At 46.8% G+C, this 21,220-nt stretch overlaps 1 protein-coding gene across 5 annotated transcripts in view; it reads left to right on the top strand.

Annotated features, from left to right (window-relative positions):
• The window catches only part of CAB39L (calcium binding protein 39 like), a 66,320-nt gene extending 54,253 nt beyond the window's left edge, over positions 1 to 12,067 (top strand). For all 5 annotated transcript variants that reach the window (XM_065678266.1, XM_065678267.1, XM_065678265.1 and 2 more), the window contains 4 exons: positions 913 to 972; positions 2,490 to 2,555; positions 3,230 to 3,373; positions 10,578 to 12,067. In XM_065678266.1, coding sequence (XP_065534338.1) covers positions 913 to 972; positions 2,490 to 2,555; positions 3,230 to 3,373; positions 10,578 to 10,757 — 450 coding nt within the window. In that variant the 3' untranslated portion in view covers positions 10,758 to 12,067. The remainder of the gene's footprint in view (positions 1 to 912; positions 973 to 2,489; positions 2,556 to 3,229; positions 3,374 to 10,577) is intronic.
• Positions 12,068 to 21,220: the final 9,153 nt, after the last annotated feature.

Raw genomic sequence — 21,220 nt, 5'->3', positions numbered from 1 at the left:
AACAGTGACTTGAATGGACTTCATCAGGCATTTATTGTGATCAATGTTATGTTTTGAAAGAGGCAATAAGATAAAAATTAAATTTAAATGCCTCAAACTGGCCACTTCATTTTTAGCTATTCATCCGGTAAAGAGGCTTGATTTCTTCTGGAGCTGAACACTTGCATCTCTGTCACGGAGCACCAGCATTCCCATTCTGTGGGGAAGGCTGCTTTAATTTAAATTTGAATTAGTTGGCCTTTTAGCACGGGAGGCATCCAATCCAGCTGTCTAATATGCTACTGCTTGTATCAGGAAGCCCACCTTGGGCAGGAAAAGAGCTGCAAATGGGATTCATCTCGCTTCCCTGAGAACCTTTTCTGGGGAGGGAGAGCCTGGATGGCTAGCTTAGATTGGCGCCCAATTTTAGGCTTTAAATAACTAAATGTATTTATACAGTGGTTGAAATTAAATCTTCCTCGTTGTATTCTTGGAGATGAGCAATAGCAGTTGATTCAGCTTAGCTTAATTTCCGGCTATGGGATAGCATAGCCGTATCACTTTTGGCTTTGGGACAATAGCTGGTCCCTCCATAAGAGGTTCCTGCATACTTTCTTCCTTTCCCCTACCCCAATTCATTGTAAGTATTGTACTCAGTGAGCAATGACCCTAAGAAAAGGTGGAAGGAAAAAGGAATATAAAGAGTGTTAGAATAGTCTTATATTGATTCTGTTAGTGGTAACTGAGTTCTCCTTAAAATGCTACTAGACACACAATGCAGTATTAGTTTTAAATGCTTTCTGACTATAGAAATCATATTGTAAATATCTTCTAAAAGAGGATCTGGTAAAAAAATGCTCACATGGATTGGAGACTCAAGGGACAATTAAATGAGCACACTCACTCAGGTAACCTTTCTCTGTTCTACCCCAGGACCTGTTGACACGACACAAATTGTTGGTAGCAGAATTTCTGGAACAAAATTATGATGCAGTAAGTATAAAGGCTACAAGATCTTTTTCTGTTCATGCTTAGCTGAAAAAAGTGCCCCTTCAATAAGCAGGAGGGTTCATGCTTCAGGTAAAATAGTCACATAGGGCTGCAGAACTAAACACTGTTTTTACTAAAGCAGAATCCTCACAAGGCATTTGAAATATCCCCCCTGTACACACCTGGAGACATGCACCAAGGTTTCAGGAGAACTTGCAGTTTAAAAGCAAGGTTTATTCCCTTCTGCATGCTTCATATCTCCTTATATGTAAATGGGACTGTAAACTTTGTATGGAAATAGATCATGGGAGAAAAAAACATATTTTTAAACCATTTTGTGATATTCTGTTACTGGTAGGGCTGTACTGGTGTTACTTACAATACTTTGGGACACAGGAAAAGAGTTACTGGAAGAAGTTTTAGCATTACTAGAAATGACAGGTACTACCTAAGTGGGGGACTGAGGTGTGACTGTGCTTCTTGCCATCCTAAGGCAGTTAGCCCCTTGGTTAGCTGCTGGTTTTTACTTTGATTTTTTTGCCTCAGCTTTGAACCAAATGTAGGTCAGAAGAATTCCATTGGAATCAAGCAAAACTGGACTGATACAGATCATGCAATTACACTGTGGGTTATATTCTCATGTTACCTGAGTTATTCTTTATTTCATTGCCAAAGTGAAAGGGCCAAAGACGATGTCTTTCATTCTGGTTACCAAAAGTTTAAACAAAGATCAGGCTTACTATTGCTGAGTCACAAATGCAGCTTAACTGAAACAAAATTAGCGTCTCTGCCAATCTTTCCTCTTAATACTGAAGCACTGCATTGGAACAGTCCCCATTCTGCATTTATTTAATGTTGAACTTTCTAAATATAAATTGTGGAAGGGCGGATATTTATTAGATGATCTTGGACAGCAGTGTTGGGGTTTTTTTGCTTGTTTGGTAGATGGTTTGAACGTATTGTAGACTTCTCTCTCAGTTTTCTGGACCACAAGGTTGCCTTATCCCAATCCTGCAAAGCCAGCATGTGCTTAGCTCCTGGTGGCCCTCATTGGGCAAGCAACTTTAATCGGTGGCACCTCACCAAAGGAGCTTTTGGCGTATGCCAGTATGAGCTGCACCATCACCTGTTTTGAGTTCACAGAGCAAGTCATGAGTGCAGTATGAGTAGACATTATGTGCTGGACCCACATGTCCTGGCAGCATTCATCCTCCTGTAAGAGAAGGTTGTACAGGCACTGGCTTACTTCTGTCCTAGCTGGCTCATGCCAGCTCCTGTTACATCCAGTCCATATGTGACATCCACCTCGATGGTATTTGGAAGAGGAGTGTTCCTGAGCATTAATTCACTGCATGATAACCAGCCAAGACAAAAGGCCGTGAGAGCTGGGCCTGGCATGGCAGTCACGTGTTACATGGCGGCACTACTGTGGCCTCTGCTGCTACTCTGGGGTGGGAAGGACCAGGAGGAGGGAGGTTGGACATGTAACAGATGCATTTTGTGTTTTCTTGTTATTCTAGATCTTTGAGGATTATGAAAAACTACTTCATTCTGAGAATTATGTAACAAAGAGACAATCTTTAAAGGTAAAGTCAAGTTTCTCAGCACTTTCCTTCTAAGTTTGAACTCCATGTTATGCAGGATGCATGTATGGCAATGGCGCAGCCACGCAGTCTCTAACAAAAGAAGAGATAAGTGCTCAAAGTGCTCTTCTTACAGTACACAAGAACTCACTGTGTCTTTTCTTTCCTGGATCTCTGGTGAAGCACTGGGCCATTTCTGTGGAATAAACACTATCATTTCTCCTCTGACCTCAAATCTGCGCTTTGGTTCAGAACATAGGTTAAAATGAACTTGAGAGTAACATGATAGTCTCTGTTTGTCTGGTGCTGCTTGCTGCTACAACAACCACGTCTGAGGTGACCTGCTGATGGGACCAGATAGACGTGTTAATGTAACTTTTGAATGAAGTGAAGGTGTCTTTGTGGGACAGCTGCACTGCACTTGCTTCTGTCCTAACTGGCTCTCACCAGCTCCTCTTACACCAGTCGATATGTGGGATCCCTATCTGTAGTATTTAGAAGATGAGCATTACTGGGCATAAAGTAACTCACTCCATGGTAACAAGTCTAGTTACTTTTTCTTAAAGGTAGTGACATTGAAACCTCCCAGGCAAGCATTAAAATGTGTTGTTGCTTTTTTTGCATTCAAAAATAAAGTGGTAAACCTAAAAAACTGTTCTGTTTTTAATTGTCTATAGTTGCTGGGTGAATTGATTCTGGACCGACACAACTTCGCCATCATGACAAAATACATCAGCAAACCAGAAAATCTGAAGCTGATGATGAACTTGCTGCGAGATAAAAGCCCCAACATTCAGTTTGAAGCATTCCACGTGTTTAAGGTGAGCTAGTATGAGCTGCAGAGGTGGCAGACTTTCCCTTTTCCTCATAAAAATGTCTTTCAAGGTGGGCAAGAGAGAGCCCAAAGAAAATTAAGCAAAGGTTGGGGTTTACAATAACTTACAGCATTTGAGAAAGTCTTCATTGGAAGCTTTTTTATCACTCAGCCTCTGATTTTTGTTTGCCTTCCTTCAAGTGAGATCAAAGCAGCATCATTTTGGTTTGGGCTGAGGGTGGTCAGTCAAGTAACAATGAGATGGATGCTACAGGTAACAAAATACATAGCTTCTAGGCAGTATCCAGGGTACCTTCCCCAAATTCTTAGCTTGTTTTATCTGGGCAAAGATTAAAAGCCAAAGTCTCTCCATTAAGACTAACAGTGCTGTGCATCAGTGGGAACACAGTTTGCTTTTAAAGGTATTAAAAAGATTTGATAAATCTGAGCTTGAAATTAGTTTAATCCTTCCGTCCTTTTGCAGTGATCATTAATGCAGTCTCAAACAACTAGGAGACCCAACCAGTGTCCTTTTTTATGGTGATTAGTGTTTATAAGTGAGAAGTTTACCATTTTCCTATCAAAAAAGTTCTCTGCTCTGAGACACAGGATGAGTTGGATTGTTGTTATGCAAAACTACCTTTCATTTGGAATGAACACATTAATTTCAGACTATATAAACAGAGTTGTTAATGATTGTCAGTAGAGGAATACCAAGTCTGTAAGGATATCCTTCCCCAAGATGGTTAAGAAAGATACCAGATCCCACCAAAAGGCATGCTATTGGAAAAAGGTTACATCACCCTCCACAAACTCAGGGTGACTTGTTGGGTTTTGTACTTCTGCCATTTCTGATTTGGAAAAAAGCTTTCAGATCCTCAGTGAGGAGGCTTAGATGATGTGCAGCTTCTCCAAAAAGCTTTCGGTTTCCAAGAAAACAAGCTTCAAGGAGGATTAAAAAAACAAAATCCCTTCCTGAAATAAGCAGCTTGGTAAGCTGTTCCCTCGCTGACTTCCTCCATAGTCAGCTGAACTACTGTAACTTCTACTCCTTATCAGAAGGTATGTGGCTCCAAGATAAGTGAGAAGTCAGGCTCCAAGCACTTGCAGCCTTTGAGATGCCTATGAAGGGAAGAGATCAGAGGACTGGGCTCTCAAAGCCACTCTGTGAATAAATGCCAGATTTTTATGTATGAAACCCATGAGTTGCTGTTCCTGAATTAATGATGGGTCTTGGGAACAGCTGATGTTGCTTAGTTTAAGAGGCATTTGAAAGGATTGGGAATAACTTGAAAGGACTCCAGTGTGCAGCCATGTCATGCATTGCTGTTGCTCCCACTCTGCCTTCCCATTCCTCCCTTCCTATCCTTTTCCAGTATTTTGCATCCCGTTTCCAGTTAGAGTGGAGATATTGTAGACTCAGCCTGGCTTGACCACTTGAAATTGCTATCATGTGGACATAATGCTGAGGCCTTGGGATGCCCAGCGAAATGAACATTGTGTGGTGGTAATGTTGTGTGTCTTCAGTTCTAAGAGCCAGATTCTGGCTGGATACTAACCCCCATGGGTTTTTCCCATGTGCTACCCATCAGCAGAGTTTAAGTGGTGACATGGCATTCCTCATGCTATGTTACGTGCATAGTGCTTGTTGTGGGGAGATTGCAGACTCAGAACAGAACCGAATCAGCTGGAAACTGCTCATTTATAGCTACCAGCAGCACAGTAGAGTAACTCTAGAGGTGCAACAGAGTTCCCCTTTGGGGGTCTTCAGTGAGGATCTGGGCTAGCAGGATGTAGCATTCAGCTTCTCTCCAGTGGGCAGAGTAGTTACAGGGTATGTTATGGAAAACTGTGTTGTGAATTAGCTTTGTAGAGCATGTTAGAGAAGGCAGCTTTCCTCCAATTTCACTTCTTACATTGAATTCTAACTCCTTGAGAACTACTAAAGGAAATCCTTAAATATTTAAGAGAACGAAGGGAAACACTTTTGGCTGTCTGTGCCCTGCTTTGTAATGTCCCTGCCTCCTGTTTCTGGGTTAGTGTCTCTCAGCCTGGTGCTCTTGTCAGCTGTAATAACTCTGTGCTAATGTAACTGGGGGAGGAATCTTGCCCTCAGCTTTTAATCTCATAAATTTTAAACTGTGCCTGCCTTTTAAAATTGTGCTTGCAAAATACCTGTGCAGTGCTGGTTGAAATTACAGTAGACTGACCTCAGAGATTTGAAATTAATGGTCTGCTGAGAAGTGGATACTTGTTGCTCTGTCTGAGCTGCCAAAAGATTTGGGTTTAAATTACCTGGTTTATCACCAGTTAGACACAGCTGAAATGAAAAAGGGCTTGTTCTGTAAGCATCTAGATTCCAACACTCCCATGCCCCAGCTGAACCCCTCCCCCCAAAAAAAAGGCATGTGATTCTTACCTCCCTGAGGCAATTTCCAAGTATTAAAGATTCAAAAGTGTAAGGTAGAGATGGAAATGATGAGCACCTCTAGTGCAGAAATATTTTGCAGGAACATTTTATGGCTAGAAATGCCATTATCCCTTCAAGCTCTCAGGATATTTTAATTATCCAGTATGCTTTGAGTGGGAAATTGAAGACAGTGTTCACTTGCAGTGCCTCCTTCTGTTCTCCACTGAGGAGATGCTTGATCTTCCTCCTAGCTCCAGCTCCTTCTGTTTTTTTTGCCTAAGCAAAATGGAGCTTCTGCTTTGCGGCACCATCTTAAAGGTCTATGGCTGCTTTGTAAAGCGGGATGTCCCAGACAGTGTATGCACAAGGATTAGCCAGTGTTTAATCATCAGGAAAAGCTAACACACCTCACCCCTTTCCTCCTCCTCCATAAACGATCCAGTGGGGTCACCTAGAGTCGTAGGCTTTTGAGAGTCACCAGTTCTTGTCTGCACTGATTTCATTGGAGAGGTCTCAGTCTCAAGCTTGCACACTTTGAGGACTAAATATTGGGAAGGGCTCTCCAGTTCTTATAGTGGATTCGTGACAGTTCTTACTGAATCCTGCTTTGAGTTTGCCTCCTGTAGGGGAGGCCAGATCTTTCAGACATACGTGAATGTGGTGCGGGTATTCCCTTGACCTTACACATTTACAACTAAAGGCTAGTCACAAGCTCTCTTGGCTTTCACGTAAACAATTAGATTATTTTGAGGAAAACACCCTGTAGCAGTGAATTAGGATTATGCAATTTACTTGTTCTTCAGCAGACATTTAGCAAGATACATTTTATTAAGATCTAAAAATAGAATGGGTACACTATGTTTTGTGACCTTAATTTCGTGTTTCCATTCTCTTCTATGCCCATTACAGAACTACCTCCTGCAGCTTGCTCTGCAAATGGTCTCACATAATTGAACCATACTGACAGTTCCCTCTTGGTAGGAAGCTGAAACCACATGTGTGGGATGTGTCCTCCCTGTTTCTTAGCTGGAGAGTTCAAAGGGCAAGAAGTGTTATGTGAAGCATTGTGCTATAAGTAACATGAACCATAAGGCACTTCTGTGTGCAGTTTCCTGACACAGTAAGATGGTGCATGACCCCAGAAGTAAGTCTTAAAATACCCACTCCAGGGTATCCAACCTCTGTAATTACTTCTCCTCTGCTATAATCCCAGAGGGTGGTGGTGCCTGGTTATTAGTTGTACAGCAGCAAAGTTGGATTCTGCAATCAAGTGATTTTGACGTTTGTTTGAAGAAATACAGTATATGACTTAACAGAGAAGAGGGCAACAGTCCCACTTTGGACCACTATTGAAGCTTGATGGAACTGTACTGAAGCAGCTATTTTTAGAGTTGGGATTATGAGTACTCTATCCTGGGTCTCTGTCTCATCTATCTGAATTAAGTGCGCTGGTACATCCAACCTTTCATAATAAAACCATAGGTGAAACAAAGTTCTCTGAAGTGTTTTAGCTTCAGATAAACTTCATCTTAGTAGAAATATCCCAGATATAGCGCTGATAATTATTTCTGTTGTCAGGGATTTATCTCCTCCTCTGTGACAATACAGAGTTCTGAATGAGGAAGGCTCTTTTAAAAGTGGTCTCATGGTGGTCCTCCGCCTGGGCTTTGTGAAGCTGATGAGTTGACACTGGCAGAATTGATTTTGTTTGCTTAACTGAAGTATTGAATAACACTTCAGGAATTTTTTTGTGCTTTAACATTGTCTCTTCACGAGTCCCTGTTGACCCTGAGCAAGAGTGGCAGTCAAGATGATCTTTGTTTGCATGGGCAGTTTTGACAGTTTTGCAAGGAGATTATAATCTATAAATAATAAAGCAGGAAGATAAACAGGATGCGATGTATTGAACTAAGTTCTTTAATTTTGCTATAGTCATACCAGTTGAGTGGCCTATGTGAAATGCTGGTATTTACTAGGCTTACCACTAAATCTTTCCAGTTCTCTTTGCAGACCAGGTAGCTTTTACAAGAGGAATGATTTTAATCTCTTCATTTTGAGAGTCAGCCTCCACCTGTCTTTATAAGGAAGTCTAATATTCATTGAAGGGAGATGTTCAGCACTTCAAGGTCAGGCCTTCTTTAGAGGATTCCATTTGCATCGTAATCAGACTGTTTCTGAAGATGTTGATCTTGCCAGTGTAGGTGATGGTTTCCTCCTGGTCACAAGGGGGAAACTGACTGAACTCCAAATTAAAACCTTTTAATGAAGATGTGTAATGGTTACTTTCCTCATCCCTGCCTGCATGCTTACGTACTGCTTTTCTCAAAGGAAGTTTGTCCGGACAGCTGGGGGCTTATCACAGTCTGAATCCTGGAAGTACCCAGCCTCCATCAGTGTGGTGCATCAGTAGGTCAGCATATGGGGAGCTGCATTATGGGGCTGCTCGAGCTGAGAGCATGAACTACCACAGCATCAGCCAAAGCCAAACGTTCATACCCATACAACTTCAAGATTTGGATTTCCTAGATAAGGCACAGGCTGAAAAGCTGTAAAGTACATTCAGCAGTGATTTACATCCCAGACCTCTTTTATTCCCCAGTCTAAGAGGAACTGATGCATCAATACCAGTATGTCAAAGTTACTTGCGTAGGAGGGATATTGCTTTCAGATGCTGCGGGCAGCAACAGAACAATCAGCTACTGACAGTCCATCAAGTGTAGTGAGAGCTGTGAACTGGCTGCCTGACCCACTGATAGATGTGTCCCTGGTAAGATGCTACACTGAGTGCTCGGAGTGTCACGCAGGAAAGCTGTTATTTTAAAGTGGCTTCTCTGAAGGGATCATTGGGAGTTTGGGCTGTTGGTGCTACTTTTGAGAAGTTTTCAGTGGCAAGTAAGCATAAAAAGAAATCACGTGAGATTAGCAATCAGGTAATCAAGGAAAGGTGATGTGGAGGCCTGTGCAAAGACAGTGTGGATAACGGTAGATACTGTACTGTCAAATACCATGGACTGGCCACTAGATCAGGGAAAACTTTGGGGAAGACCTGGGGGCTGGGAGCATTCACCAACTGTGGCAGAGGTTGCAGCTCCTTCCCCAGAGCAGAGGGAAAAGCACCTTGAAGCAAGGACTCCTAGGAGTGACATGAGGAGGGAGGGATCCAGAAGAGACAAAAGCATAGGCTCCTGTGTCATCAGGATGCCAGGGTTTAAAGAGTAGATGCATTACTTCACCTTTATGGAATAAAACAAAATAAACGTTTCATCCGAGTCTGGGCAGAAGTACTTAGTGTGGCACTGTTGATGTGGGCTGAGCCCCATTCCTTCCACACATTCCCCACATGGGACATTTTCCGTACCATTTGTATAACATCACCTAATCGGGGGGTACGAAGCTTAACAGTAGGTCCAGTCTGAATCCTGTTCCTGGCTTTACCAGGTGTTATTTCTGAGGGCAAGTGGCTGTAACGCAGCCCCCAGGGATGGTGTGTGCATGTTCCTCATCATGTAACACAGCTCCTCCCTGCACAGCTGGACCTGGCCCAGCTTTTCATGTGGGCACAATCTCCACAGAAATAAAGGAACCTGCAGAAGAGCTGTAGGTGTGGAGCCAGCAGCTCCAGGGCTAGACGGGCAGTGGTGCCTCCTGTGCTCAGCCGAACAACATGCCATTCTGTACTGTCAGCAGATGTTTGTTTTCATTCTGGTTTGGACAGGCTTGGAGGGAAACTGGATGTTTTCCAGTCCTGTCCATCCTTAATTTCTTCTCGTTGAGTAGAGAATAACTGGAGTTATTTATGTTGTTGCACAAGCGCTGGGGCGGTGTTTTGTTGTCCAGCCATGGAAACCTTGGTGCGAGGCAGACACAGGAGCCCCTCCTGGGGTGGCCAGGGCTGGGCTGTGCCTGTTCCCACCGCCAGGCCTGCATCCCGGCTGCCAATCCTGTGTCCCTGCAGCATCCTGAGGTCCCTGGGAAGAGCTTATCACTGCTGGCCTTTACAACTGGCCTCAAGTTTCCCATGTCAGCAGGTGCAGTGTGTAAGGCAGAGAAAATGTTAAAGAAACAGTGTCGTGGCATAGGAAGTCGTGTTCAGAGCTGGGAAACCCTGTGGCTTCAGGCATTTGTGGAGGAAAAGTGAGAGCATGGCTAGGTTTATCCCTAAAACATGACTGTTTGAGAAGACCAGTAAGCCCACAGTGCTGGGCTGGCTGCATCAGGTGAGTATCTGTGTCTGTGTCTCCCTGCCTTGCCACCCTCCTCTGCTTGGCGAGGGCAGTGAAGGTGCCTGGTGCACCACGGTGCTCCTGCTGCTGGAAATTTCCACGCTCCCATGAATGGATTAGGCAGAGGGAAGTGGAGCCTCTGACATACTCTTCCAAACCAAAACAAAGCTGGCAAGTCTAATTTTAGGCCTGGTTTAGTATGGAAATGATATCAGTACTGACACAAAGCTTTTCCGTTCTGGTAATTAATTTCTGTGTATTTAAGTCTTGCATGTGGAAGAGGCTGAGAATTGATGGCTCACTCTCAGCAGCTGGGTTTACAATCAAACGCTTTCATCAACAAAGAGCAAAATTAAAGGGAAGCGATACCACACACAGGCACAGCTTTGCTTCAGCGTGCTGTTGAACCAACATGTTTGTAACTCCTCTCTCTCTGCCTTGGGGAAAGGTGTGTAGCAGCAGAACATCTGCCCGCCAGCGCTCAGCTGACTTGTTAGGACATAACTGACGGGGGTATTGTGACTGACGTTCCTCTCTCTCTCTGAGTCTCACTGTGCCTGGTTTTGTTTTCACGTTAGGTTTTTGTGGCCAGTCCAAACAAAACACAGCCTATTGTGGAGATCCTGTTGAAAAACCAACCTAAGCTAATTGAGTTTCTGAGCAACTTCCAGAAAGAGAGGACGGATGATGAACAGTTCACCGATGAGAAGAACTACCTGATTAAGCAAATCCGAGACTTGAAAAAGCCAACGGCATGAAGAACTCCTCTCATTTTCCACTGTAGGCATTAATCTTGTTTGTTAATTTCCTCTGTGTCCCTTAAATGCCACAATAATGCTTGAGAAGGCACAGCAAGTGCCTGGTTTTTATTTTATCTTTGTTCCTAGATGTCAAGACCGTAGGGGTTTTACATGAAAACTAAAATACCAAAAATATAGAATAATATATTCTTTTTAATCAAGACTATAATTATTTATGTCAGTTTAGAATCTTGCTGTAATAGAAGCTGGTTTGATGGATTTTCATTTGTGCTCGAGAAGAATGAACCTCTGCTTAACTTTATCAGCAAACTCAAGCTGTTGGTGAGTGCACAGAGTAGGTCTTCTGAAGACCATAACATTGTTCCTTTGCACGTGTAATTGTGACTTTGTTCTAGTGCTGCACACACACAAGACTGTGAAAGAGTATGTTTGTCTCTGGAGTTAGCTGCACTTCTAGATCGGGTTCTATAGTCAAAACAGTGGTAGGTAAAAAAAGCAGTAAAGGTCACATTTTTGCTTTATTTTTTTGTGTTTTCATCTTTAAGGTTTTCTTTTCCCTCAGATCAGAGGTTTTCTATTCAGTGCCAGGGAATGGGGGAAGACATCAGCCAGGTGGGCTGTTTCCGCCTGCCTCCCACCTTCCTGTATGCCATCTACCTTGTGCTATCCCCTCAGCTCCCAAGCAGTCTGATGGGGAGCAGCCCCAGGTACGCGGTGCTGTTGTGGAGCACCAGTGCGGGAGGCCATTTAGTACCAGAGGCCACTTGTAGTCTGGCGTTTGCTTGTCCATGTTCACCCTGATGTGAATTCAGGTTCTGAGTTGTAGAAGATGAAACTGTTGCACTGTTAGTGAGTTAAGCTTAATAAGCTCTGTGGTCCAAACAGTGTTTCCCAGGTGTGTTTGAAGAGGTTTTTTGGGTCTTGAAATGAAAACGTTACACTGATGCTTTATTAGGAAGTGGAGTTTGAGAGCGGGGAGTGGAAATTTCTTGACTTTCTCTGGACAGCTTAAGTTCCGAGTTTTCCTATTTGTTGTGAGACAGTTATCAAGCTAAACCTCTAGCTAATGCTTCAGATAAAGAGGTGACCTGAACTGTAAAAACAGAACAAGACCTTTTCATTGTTGTATATTGGGGTGAGTGATACATCAATTTATGTGCTTTAGAAAAGGGATGGAATGGAGCAGATTGTCGCCTCATGTTGGTTTTTGGGATGTCGGACACACACAACAAATTTACATCCTAGTCACCTGGAATTTAAAAAGAATAATAATATTTACAAGCTATTAAAAGCATGATTACTGATCACCTTCGTTTCTGTCTCTGGTTTTTCTCCTCTTGCTTTTCTGGATAGCCAGACTGTACAGCGCTAAATTAATTCTCTCCTTTGCCAACCAGTGTCAGCAGATGGAGAGAGGGAGATGAGCACTGCCTTCAGAGCTACTGCACTCTGCAAGCATCACATCTGCAGCCCTGGCTGGCAGGGGGCCTGCAGCCCAGGCTGCAGTCCAGCTTAGCCTGACTGTGGTCCTCTCCCAGCCCCCTAGGCAGTGCTTACTATCAGTGAGTGGATCAAGGACCATCTCCAGAATCACAGACCTCAGAGCAGACATTTACATCTGATCCCCTGGGATCTGGAGCCTGAAAGTGAAGGGTGCTTGGCTGTGCTCTGAGCTCCTAGGGTGGAGCTGGTCTCCAGGGCTGGATTAACACAGAGACACGTGTCCATTGCCTCAGCCTCTGGAGTCACATGAGAACATCAGGCTTCCAGCCCGCACTTGGAAAAAGCGTCTAATGGTGTATTGTTGGGGAATTCCTGCCCTTGAGAATGTGAGTGTGACCCATACAGAGGTGCCCAGTGCATCTATGAGGGTGGTCAGTGCTGTGAGCTGTTCTTGTCTGCGTGGTCTGGGCACAGAAGAGTGCTTGAAGACATCAAAACCTGGTTGTAATATGGGGAGGGAGGTTACACCCACCCCCCAGTGTTTGATGTGGCCAGCAGGGAACAGAGCAACAGGCTCCATCCCTGCAGCCTTTCCCAGTGTGAGCAGTCATCAGACTCACACTGGAGTAAGTGGCAAGGAGGGCTTCTGAAAAAGGGGTCTGTGCGCATAAAAGAGGAGTGGTCTTACAGTAAAGTGGCATGGGCCAGGCCCCTTGCAGCTTATCACACAAGAAGCCAGTCGTGCATTAGGTATTGCCAACACACCTCAAAGTAATTGAGTCTTCCCCAAGCTGACCTTGCTCAGCTCTTTGCAAGAAGAAAAAGCAAAAGAAATGGTAAAGATGAAATTAAGCACCATAATAATACTTTACAGCAGGTGGGGACACATCCCTAATTAAATGAAAATGAGGTCTTTTCTAATGCAACTTTGGAATAATGATAGAACTCTGACTTTCCTTTGGTGGATTCAATCATGGTGGTTCTGCCTAAGTGACTGCTCCCACCAGGAACTCACAATTCCTCTGCAATTAATACCTGGGGGAGCTGCAACTCATCAGAACAAGGACAGGGAAGAAGACTGTAGTCCCCAGAGCGAAAGAAGCCAGAGGATGCTTCGGCTGCAGTCTCTCCATTCCAGTCCCCACCCTGTATACAGGAAGGTTTGGGTCATACGGATGAATCTCTGCCAACATGCTATGTACAATCCCGCTCGTAAAACCTTGTTTGATACAGCAGAGTGCCAGGAATCATTGAACCATAAGCTTCTGTCCTGGGATTTGGGCAGCTTGTGCTGAAAAGAGAAAAATGTGATCAGCAGCAGCAGCAGCCTCCCCTTGTCCGTAAAGGCATGTACACCAGCAGGGGTGAACCTGGCAGAAAGATGTGGGACTCCGGCCTTCAAGAAATGTGGACGTCAAGACTGCTTGAGCCTCTTAATCTGCATGTTCCGGGCATGAGATCAGCAGAGAAGGAAAGAACGTCTTGGGCCTCGTAATCTAATGATAGAAGCACTCCCATGAGGGAGGGGAGATCAGGATCCCATTTGTTCTCTAGTGCATGCCTTGCTCTTGTCTGTGAAATCAGAGCAGGGCTCAGAGAACCCAGGCCTGTTTCCAAAAGGTGCAGTGATGTTTGGTCAGAAGAGAGGCTTTTGCTCTGGGCCAGTGAATGCTGTATTTTTCCATCTGAAGTGGAAGCACTTTAACGTTTTGGCTGGAAGCACCTTCCTGCAGAATATCTGCCTGGGGATGAAGGCTGCTATGAAGCAGAGGGGATGTGTGTTTTGGGCTCCATTATGTGAAAAGGAATTGCATTTAGCCTCTCCTCTTCTTTACTAAGCACTCTAGTCTAAAAATATGACCTTCCACTAGTTTTGGACTTGCATTTTGGTACCTGCCATTTCACCTGTGTGGAATTCACCTGTGTTTGCCTTGAACATCACCCACTGGACTTGTACACGCTGCCTGCAGCTGAATAGCATCGAGCACTGAAGGATTATGTAGACCATGCGGATTTGTTGCATTTACTGCCAAGCAGTGAAAGCCTGTTTCATATCTCTTGTGCTGATGGAGCTGAAGTGGCCACTTGCTTTCCTGTCAGAGCAGGTAGGTGGTGAGAATTCCATACATGTGCACCAAGCGGAGCAGCACAAGCTGTTAAGACTAGGCCTGAAGGTGTCCCAGAGCCTCTAGCAAGAGGGCCAACCCCATAGCGAGAGAGGCAAACACTGCTGTGGCCTGGGGAAGAGAAGGAGCTGAAGTCCCTGCCACCCAGGCTGTGCTGAAGGGGAGCCTTGTCCCCAGCAAAGGCTCCCACCCCTAAGCCTGTGGTGTGTCAGGCCACGAGGCAACAGTGGTGCAAGCCAGCTCTGAGCACAGTTGGTGCTGGGCAGGCAACATGGGACAAGGCTAAGTGGAAAGCCAGGAGAAGGTTAGCAGTTTTGAGTGCGTGGTTCATCTCTAAGCCAAGCACCTCACAGGGCTGTGACTTGGCCAAGCTCCCTGAGAGCCCCAGGGGGTGAGCCCAGCCCTCCTGACTCACAGTCCTGTTCCACAGTGCCTGCCTTGAGCTGGCCCTTCTTTCCAGGAATGTGTAAGGAGGAAAAACAACCAGAACATCACCCTCTTTCCTGTGGCATCAGCTGTGAGTGGCTTGGCAAAGCCAAGGTCAAAACAACTTTTTCCACCTCGGACATCGTGCAGCTGAAGGCTGTAATTCACCAGTGCTAGAGGAGCCCCGTGCCTTTTTTTCATCACTGTATGGCACTGGCAACAGCCGAGGATGGCTTTGCTGCTGAGCCTTACCCGCAGGAAACATCGCACTGCCCTGGCTGTCGGTGAGACTGCAGGTACCTGCTGCGGTGCAGCACATGAGGTATGGCCCAGTGCGTGTCCTGCTGTATCTCTCTTGTAGTGAGGGGCCCAGAACTGAACACAGGATTTGAGGTGTGGCTGATGTTAGGTTTTACGAGTTGTTGGACACAAGCAGCACCTGACCACTAAGGTGACAGGTATGAACAAAGTCTTTTGGCTGCATGACAGGCACCAGTCCAGTCATGGCACCAGAGCCCTCATAGTTAAAGCAGCAAAACCTACCCAAGTCCTCAGTGCATCTCTTCCGGAGAGAGCTGCCAGTCTGCTAATGAATGGAGTTATTTCTTCCAAGGGCACAGAGAAGCCAGGACTGCGTGCCTAGGGCCTTGCCCACCTCTTTTGAATATAGGCCCTTTCTTTCCCAGTTGCAGGGTACGTTACCTCCACTAACACACCGCTCCGGAGGTGCCCTTCACCTCGCTGGGACGACAGCTGCCGTGGTGAGGGGCTGGAGCAGACCTGAGTGCCCCCGTCACAGCAGAGCTGCACCTGCCCTGAGCCGTGTGCAAGCACGCAGCTGGGACCGGCCGCTCAGAGGGGGCATGCCCAGGCGCTGCCCTGCTCAGCGAGTAGCCCGCAGCACACACACCCGGCCTGTGCTCATGGGCAGGTGCCCAGCGGGCGCGCTGTGTGTGGGACAAGCAGGAGCCTGCAGGGAGCAGAGCTCCCAGACCGCCATGGGGGAAGCAGGGAGAGGCACCTCCTCCCCAAGCTAAAGCTGGTTGTGTGGGGAAAATGATATTCACAGCCGGACATACCTTGTGTCCCAAGGAGTGTCAAGGGCAGAGCCGCAATTAGCTCTTAGGACAGAGCAGGTTCTCCCTGTGGGCTGGCAGCAGTGGCTCACGCTTCCCGTCAGAGACTCAAAGGAAAGTGACCCAGGGCCAGGCCTAGTAGCAGGCAAGAACGCAGGATGTCCCCGGGCACAGCAGGCATTGCAGGGGGAGGAGTGACATACGTTCATTCCAGGCAAAGACACAGCTCTCCTGCTAATGACTGCCACCCTTAGCCATGCAGCCGCGCTCCTCTGCTCCTGCAGGGCTTGTTTTCTCGAGCTAGATCTGTTTTGCCCAGTGATGGGATTGAATTCACTCTGCAGGTGAATTCGTTGTAGGTAAGGCATTCATACTGCCTTACGTACGTACTTCAGGTCTTTCTGAAAGGACACCGGGGAGGAGGGGATGTGCCTGTGCCGGCATTTGAATGCTAACGTCCTTTAGGCCTGTTCAGTTACTTCATGGTTTCCCAGGCTGCTTCAACCCCTTATTTTCCCTCCAAGTAGGAAATCCAGCTGCCCTGGGGTAAAACTCGCCGGCAAGGCAGCGAGGGGACCTCACCAGCGTCAAAGGAAAGAGAGTTGAGCAAGGAAGGTGAAGGAGGAGAAAACAAACACAGGCAGACTGCAAAGGCTTCCCTGTGCATGCACCCCTCTAGTGCCAGGGATCCACACGTTGCAGGATCATCTCCCTTAGAGCTGGAGCAGGCCCATGCCCTCAGCAGCGCTGGGAAGGCAGCGTCCCGTACCTTCGGGAAGGCCGCCCGTGCTGAGCCTGGCGCCTCAGGAAAGCGACGCGGGAAATCCAGGTACACAGAGGCGACACTTGGAGCACGGCGGATGACAAACGCCCCAGTGCAGAACGCCGCCGGGGAAGCGCCGTGCCCAGCGCTTTCCTCCGCATGCCCCTTCCCCCGGGGCCTCGGCCAGGCTGCGCCGTGACGAGTCAGGAGACGCCGCTGCCCACACGACCTCCCCCCGGCCGCGCTCCTCCCGTTCGCGCTCGCCGCTGCCCGCAGCGTGCCGGCACTGGCGCTGGCACTGGCACTGGCAGTGGCGCTGGCGCTGGCACTGGCACTGGCACTGGCACTGGCAGTGTCAGCGTCGCGGCGCACCGGCACAGCGCCGCTTCTGCCGCCGCAGCACCAGCGGCTCCGCGCGGGCCCCCTGCGGCGGAGCGCCCCGGCACCGGCAGCGCCCGCCCTCTCCTTGATGACAGCGCCCCCTGGTGGCAGCGTTCCTCATCCCCGCTGGGCAGGGGCAGAAGGGAGGCAGCGGCTGAGCAGGGCAGCCCCGGCTCGGAGCTAGGGAGACAAGCGAGCGGCCTTCCGCGGCTCGGGCTGCTGCGCCAGCCACAGGCTCGGCAGGCAGCTCAATGCCTCTTCTCACCCAGCGGCTGCAGGGGCAGCCGCCAGCTGCCAGTGGCACTGGGGCACATCAGCGGGGGCCTCCCCACAAGCTCCCCCTGCCCCGGCGCCTGCCGCACCTCCGCACCCCCCTGCTGGCTGAGCTTGGTGTCTGCAGAGCTGCTGCTCTCGCCCATCCTCACTACTCCTCCCCGCTCCAATTGCTCCTGTGCAGTAACTTGCCCCTCTTCTCAAATACACAGGTTACCGTCATCACCGATGGGCTCAGCCCTGGCCAGCGGTGGGTGCATGTTGGGGCCGGCCAGCACTGGCTCTAGAGGGTATGCGGGAAGCTTCTGGCAGCTTCTCAGAGAAGCCACACCTGTATGCCCACTGCTACCAAACCCCCCCCATGCAAACCCAGTACAGCGCCTACCCGGATCTATTAGAAATCAGCACGCGCTGTCTCCCTTCTTTTTTTCAGTCTCTTTGCCCCCTTCTTTTCTTCAGTGTCTCCAAGTAACACCACTTACTAGCTCTAACAAAGCCAAACAGGTATTTGAAGTCTGGTTTGCAGGCAGAAAGGCCAAACCAAAAGAATCTCTTTAGAGGACTGCAAAGCTTTTCAGAGTAGTCCCCACATTAAACATGGCTCTGGGAAGCCTGCCCCATTGCCAGCCCACCTGACTCCATCCCACTGCCTGCTGTCTGTTTACGACGACATTTCAGTTCAAGAGCACTCCTGAAATGCAGCTCCCGTCTGTCCTTGCTTACTGCATGTGGCTCAGTGACATGAACCAGTCTTGGAGTGCACTGACTGGATTCCTTTGAGATGCAGTTAAACAGTCGGTAGCAATAGCCCTGATGCACTCCGCTGGCTAACAGGCCTCCAGTTCGCATGCCTGGGCTAGGGCTACGTGGATCTGAAACCACTGACGGGCCCGGCCTTCAGCATCACCTGCTTCATGCTACGCTTGCTCCCCTTTGGCCATACTGGTGACCAGTGTAGCGGTTGCTTACGATCCCCACCACGACCCACCGTACAGCGACCATGAATCAAGGTGCTGCGCAGGCAGGGCAGCAAGGCAGGAGGTGCAGCAGGATGGATGTACTGCTGGATGGTCAAAGCTTCACCCACTTCCACCCTTTCAACCAAGAAACAGGCTGTGGGAGGTGGTAGCTCGCAGGATGCTCCCTAAGGCAGTTCTGACTCTCCTGAGGCAGAGAGAATTGATGCTCATTAATGCTCTCAGGACCAAAAGAGGGAATGGCAGCCGTTCCTCAGGGCTGGCAGGAGGCACAGTCTCATGTTGAAACACGTTCTTCAGGCAGAGCAGGAGCTGATGCAGCTCAGCAAACAACTGGGACTGCCAGAGCAAGGACAGCACCAGGCAGGTAAAGGGCGTGAGCATTTCAAAGCACTGTTTCTGTTACACTTCTTCTAATAACCAAAAGCACTTAAAATGCATGTCAGTACTTATTGTCACGTTAATTTATTAGCAGAAAACATGTTTTGCTGTAAGGCAGACAACGAGAATTTCTGTTAAAGAGGCCAAATTATTACTGATAGTTAGTAAGTACAATTAAAATGACTGCTCTGAAATGAATGGAATAGATCCAAAATGCATATGGGAATTTCATACAATATATAAAAGTTTTACATTTCTTGATTTTAAATGTGTTGTAGTTTTAACGTAAGAAAGAAGCAAACATCTTAAGAGTTCATTTGCAAACTATGCACTGCAGGAGATGTCCCCTCTCCCATGGCTCTCCCTGGTAAGCAGAAGACAGGCACAGCAGTACTTAGAGAGTCCAGGGGCTGAAACAGAAACCCCACTCACATTGTTCCTGTTGGCCAGGATAAAGACCCTGCTTTGTAACCCCAGTAAGAATTAAAGCAGGGTTGTACTGATTATCAGAGCCTAGAGAAACTTGGGAGTCTCTGGAGGAATCTGCAGAAAAGTAGCAAGACAGAAATAAAGCTGGACTTGCAAGCCTTCAGCTGTACAAGCCGTTCTGAGTTTCACAGACAGTTTTGTACAAAACCCCCTCTTTTCAGCAAATAATAAAAAATAAAAGCTGAATCTTCACTCCTCGTGAAGCACAGGCTCCAGGAGCATTCACTGCAGTGTAGTTATTCAATGTGTGTGATATCTGACTTGTATCTCGATTTGCTTATCCATGTACCTAGGCCATTTGTGATGCTTTGGGGAGTTTTCTTTTTCAGCTGTTCCTATAAAGACACAGACTTCTTTACCAGTTTTGATGCCAGCTGACAGATCACTATAAAATTTGAAGGGATCTTAAACCTGACCCTGGTTTTTCCCCTGCTTCTACCTCAAGTAGAAGAGCATTGCCAATAAATTACGGAAACAAGGTTTCAGTGGGTGGAGTGGGGAGGCCTAACCTGAACAGTGTTTTTCTAATATATAGAAAAAGCCAAGAGTAATTATTCTAACCAAGATGCTTACAAGAAGTGGGGAGGAAATATGCCAAAATAAAATATTTATGATTTAAAAATAGATTATAATCTTGCTTATGAAACACCAGCATTTCACTTTAACCTCATATGGAAGTTACAAACAATGACACTATATAATTCTTGATGAGAGGAAAAAACAGTTCTTCTGAGGTTTGTACAGCATACAAACCAATAACTTAACCCTCATGCCCTGAACTCTAAAGCTGACAGGTAAGGCATGGAGCTCTTGCATCTGGGTCTACTGGTCCTAAATTCAGGACCTGAGTTTCTCCACATTAGATTCCAAGACCTGATCAAGTGGCAGCTCAGCAATTTCTTCAAGAGCTATTGTGAAAAAGCACTCTTTTAAGGTGTGATGTAAAAATGGACTTCACCATCCTTCCCTTAGTTGACAAACAGGGTCGTATTTTTCTCCTCTCCTCTCTCCCTGGTCCTGGAAAATGAAGCTGTATGCAACCCCCTTAGCAAGACTACAGTGGGGCAGGAGGTCATCCAGTTCCCTGATGAGACTTCTGCTGCTAACTGCATGCACCACACTCAACCAGCAGCTCCAGAGTATCCCTCAATCTAACTAGGCTCAGAGAAACAGCAGTTTCTCCAGCTCCAGTGAGACTGTATCCTCATGGTGGTAAGATGATATAAGCATTCCCCAATTCTAAGGTCCAGGTACCCAAGAATGAAGTTAGACCACAAGCCTTAGGGAATCACAGCTCTTTGCTGCAGCTCCAAGCATCAAGAACTGTACATTAAATTACAGGACCAGTAGCCAAACTAGGTGAGAACAGACTCCATATAATTAATGCCACACTATGGATGCTTTGCACACTGTTTGATCACAGCTTTGCTATCTAGTTCCAACCTTTTCCAAAGCCTAAAAGAAACAAACAGAATCTTCAGCAGCATCTTAAAATATTATTCCACTTCCTGGACTTTAAGGAGGGCAGCAAAGACACCTTGCATGAAAGAACTGGGAAAAGGCCATTTATATATTCTACCAGCAGCACCAGAAAAAGTTTTAAGGTGTTTGCACTCGAGGGCTCAGCGCAAGAGCGAACAGAAAGTCTTGGAACATCTGCTAAAAGAAACAGCTAGAGGTCATATTCAAGGCAGCATATTCAAAACAGATGGGAGTAAGGGCAGGGACCTTTCAAAGGATGCTGGCTAAAACTGTCTGTTCTGGTTACTCATTACCCACCCAGCACCCCCTCAAAAGTGGCAATCATCACATTAGAATGCAGTTTCACTGTCTGTTTTTATGTCACCCTTGCTCCACAGGTCATCAACGGTCATAGAACCATAGAATAGTTAGGGTTGGAAAGGACCTTAAGATCATCTAGTTCCAACCCCCCTGTCATGGGCAGGGACACCTCACACTAAACCATGTCACCTAAGGCTTTGTCCAACCTGTCCTTGAACACTGCCAGGGATGGAGCACTCACAACTTCCCTGGGCAACCCATTCCAGTGCCTCACCACCTTTACAGTAAAGAACTTCTTCCTTATATCCCTTATATCCCTTCCCCTGTTTATATTTTAACCCGT

This window comes from Lathamus discolor, chromosome 4, assembly GCF_037157495.1.
Source record: "Lathamus discolor isolate bLatDis1 chromosome 4, bLatDis1.hap1, whole genome shotgun sequence".
Lineage (NCBI taxonomy): Eukaryota > Metazoa > Chordata > Aves > Psittaciformes > Psittacidae > Lathamus > Lathamus discolor.
The sequence above is the reverse complement of the archived record's forward strand: the minus strand, read 5'-3'. Positions and strand labels throughout refer to the sequence as shown.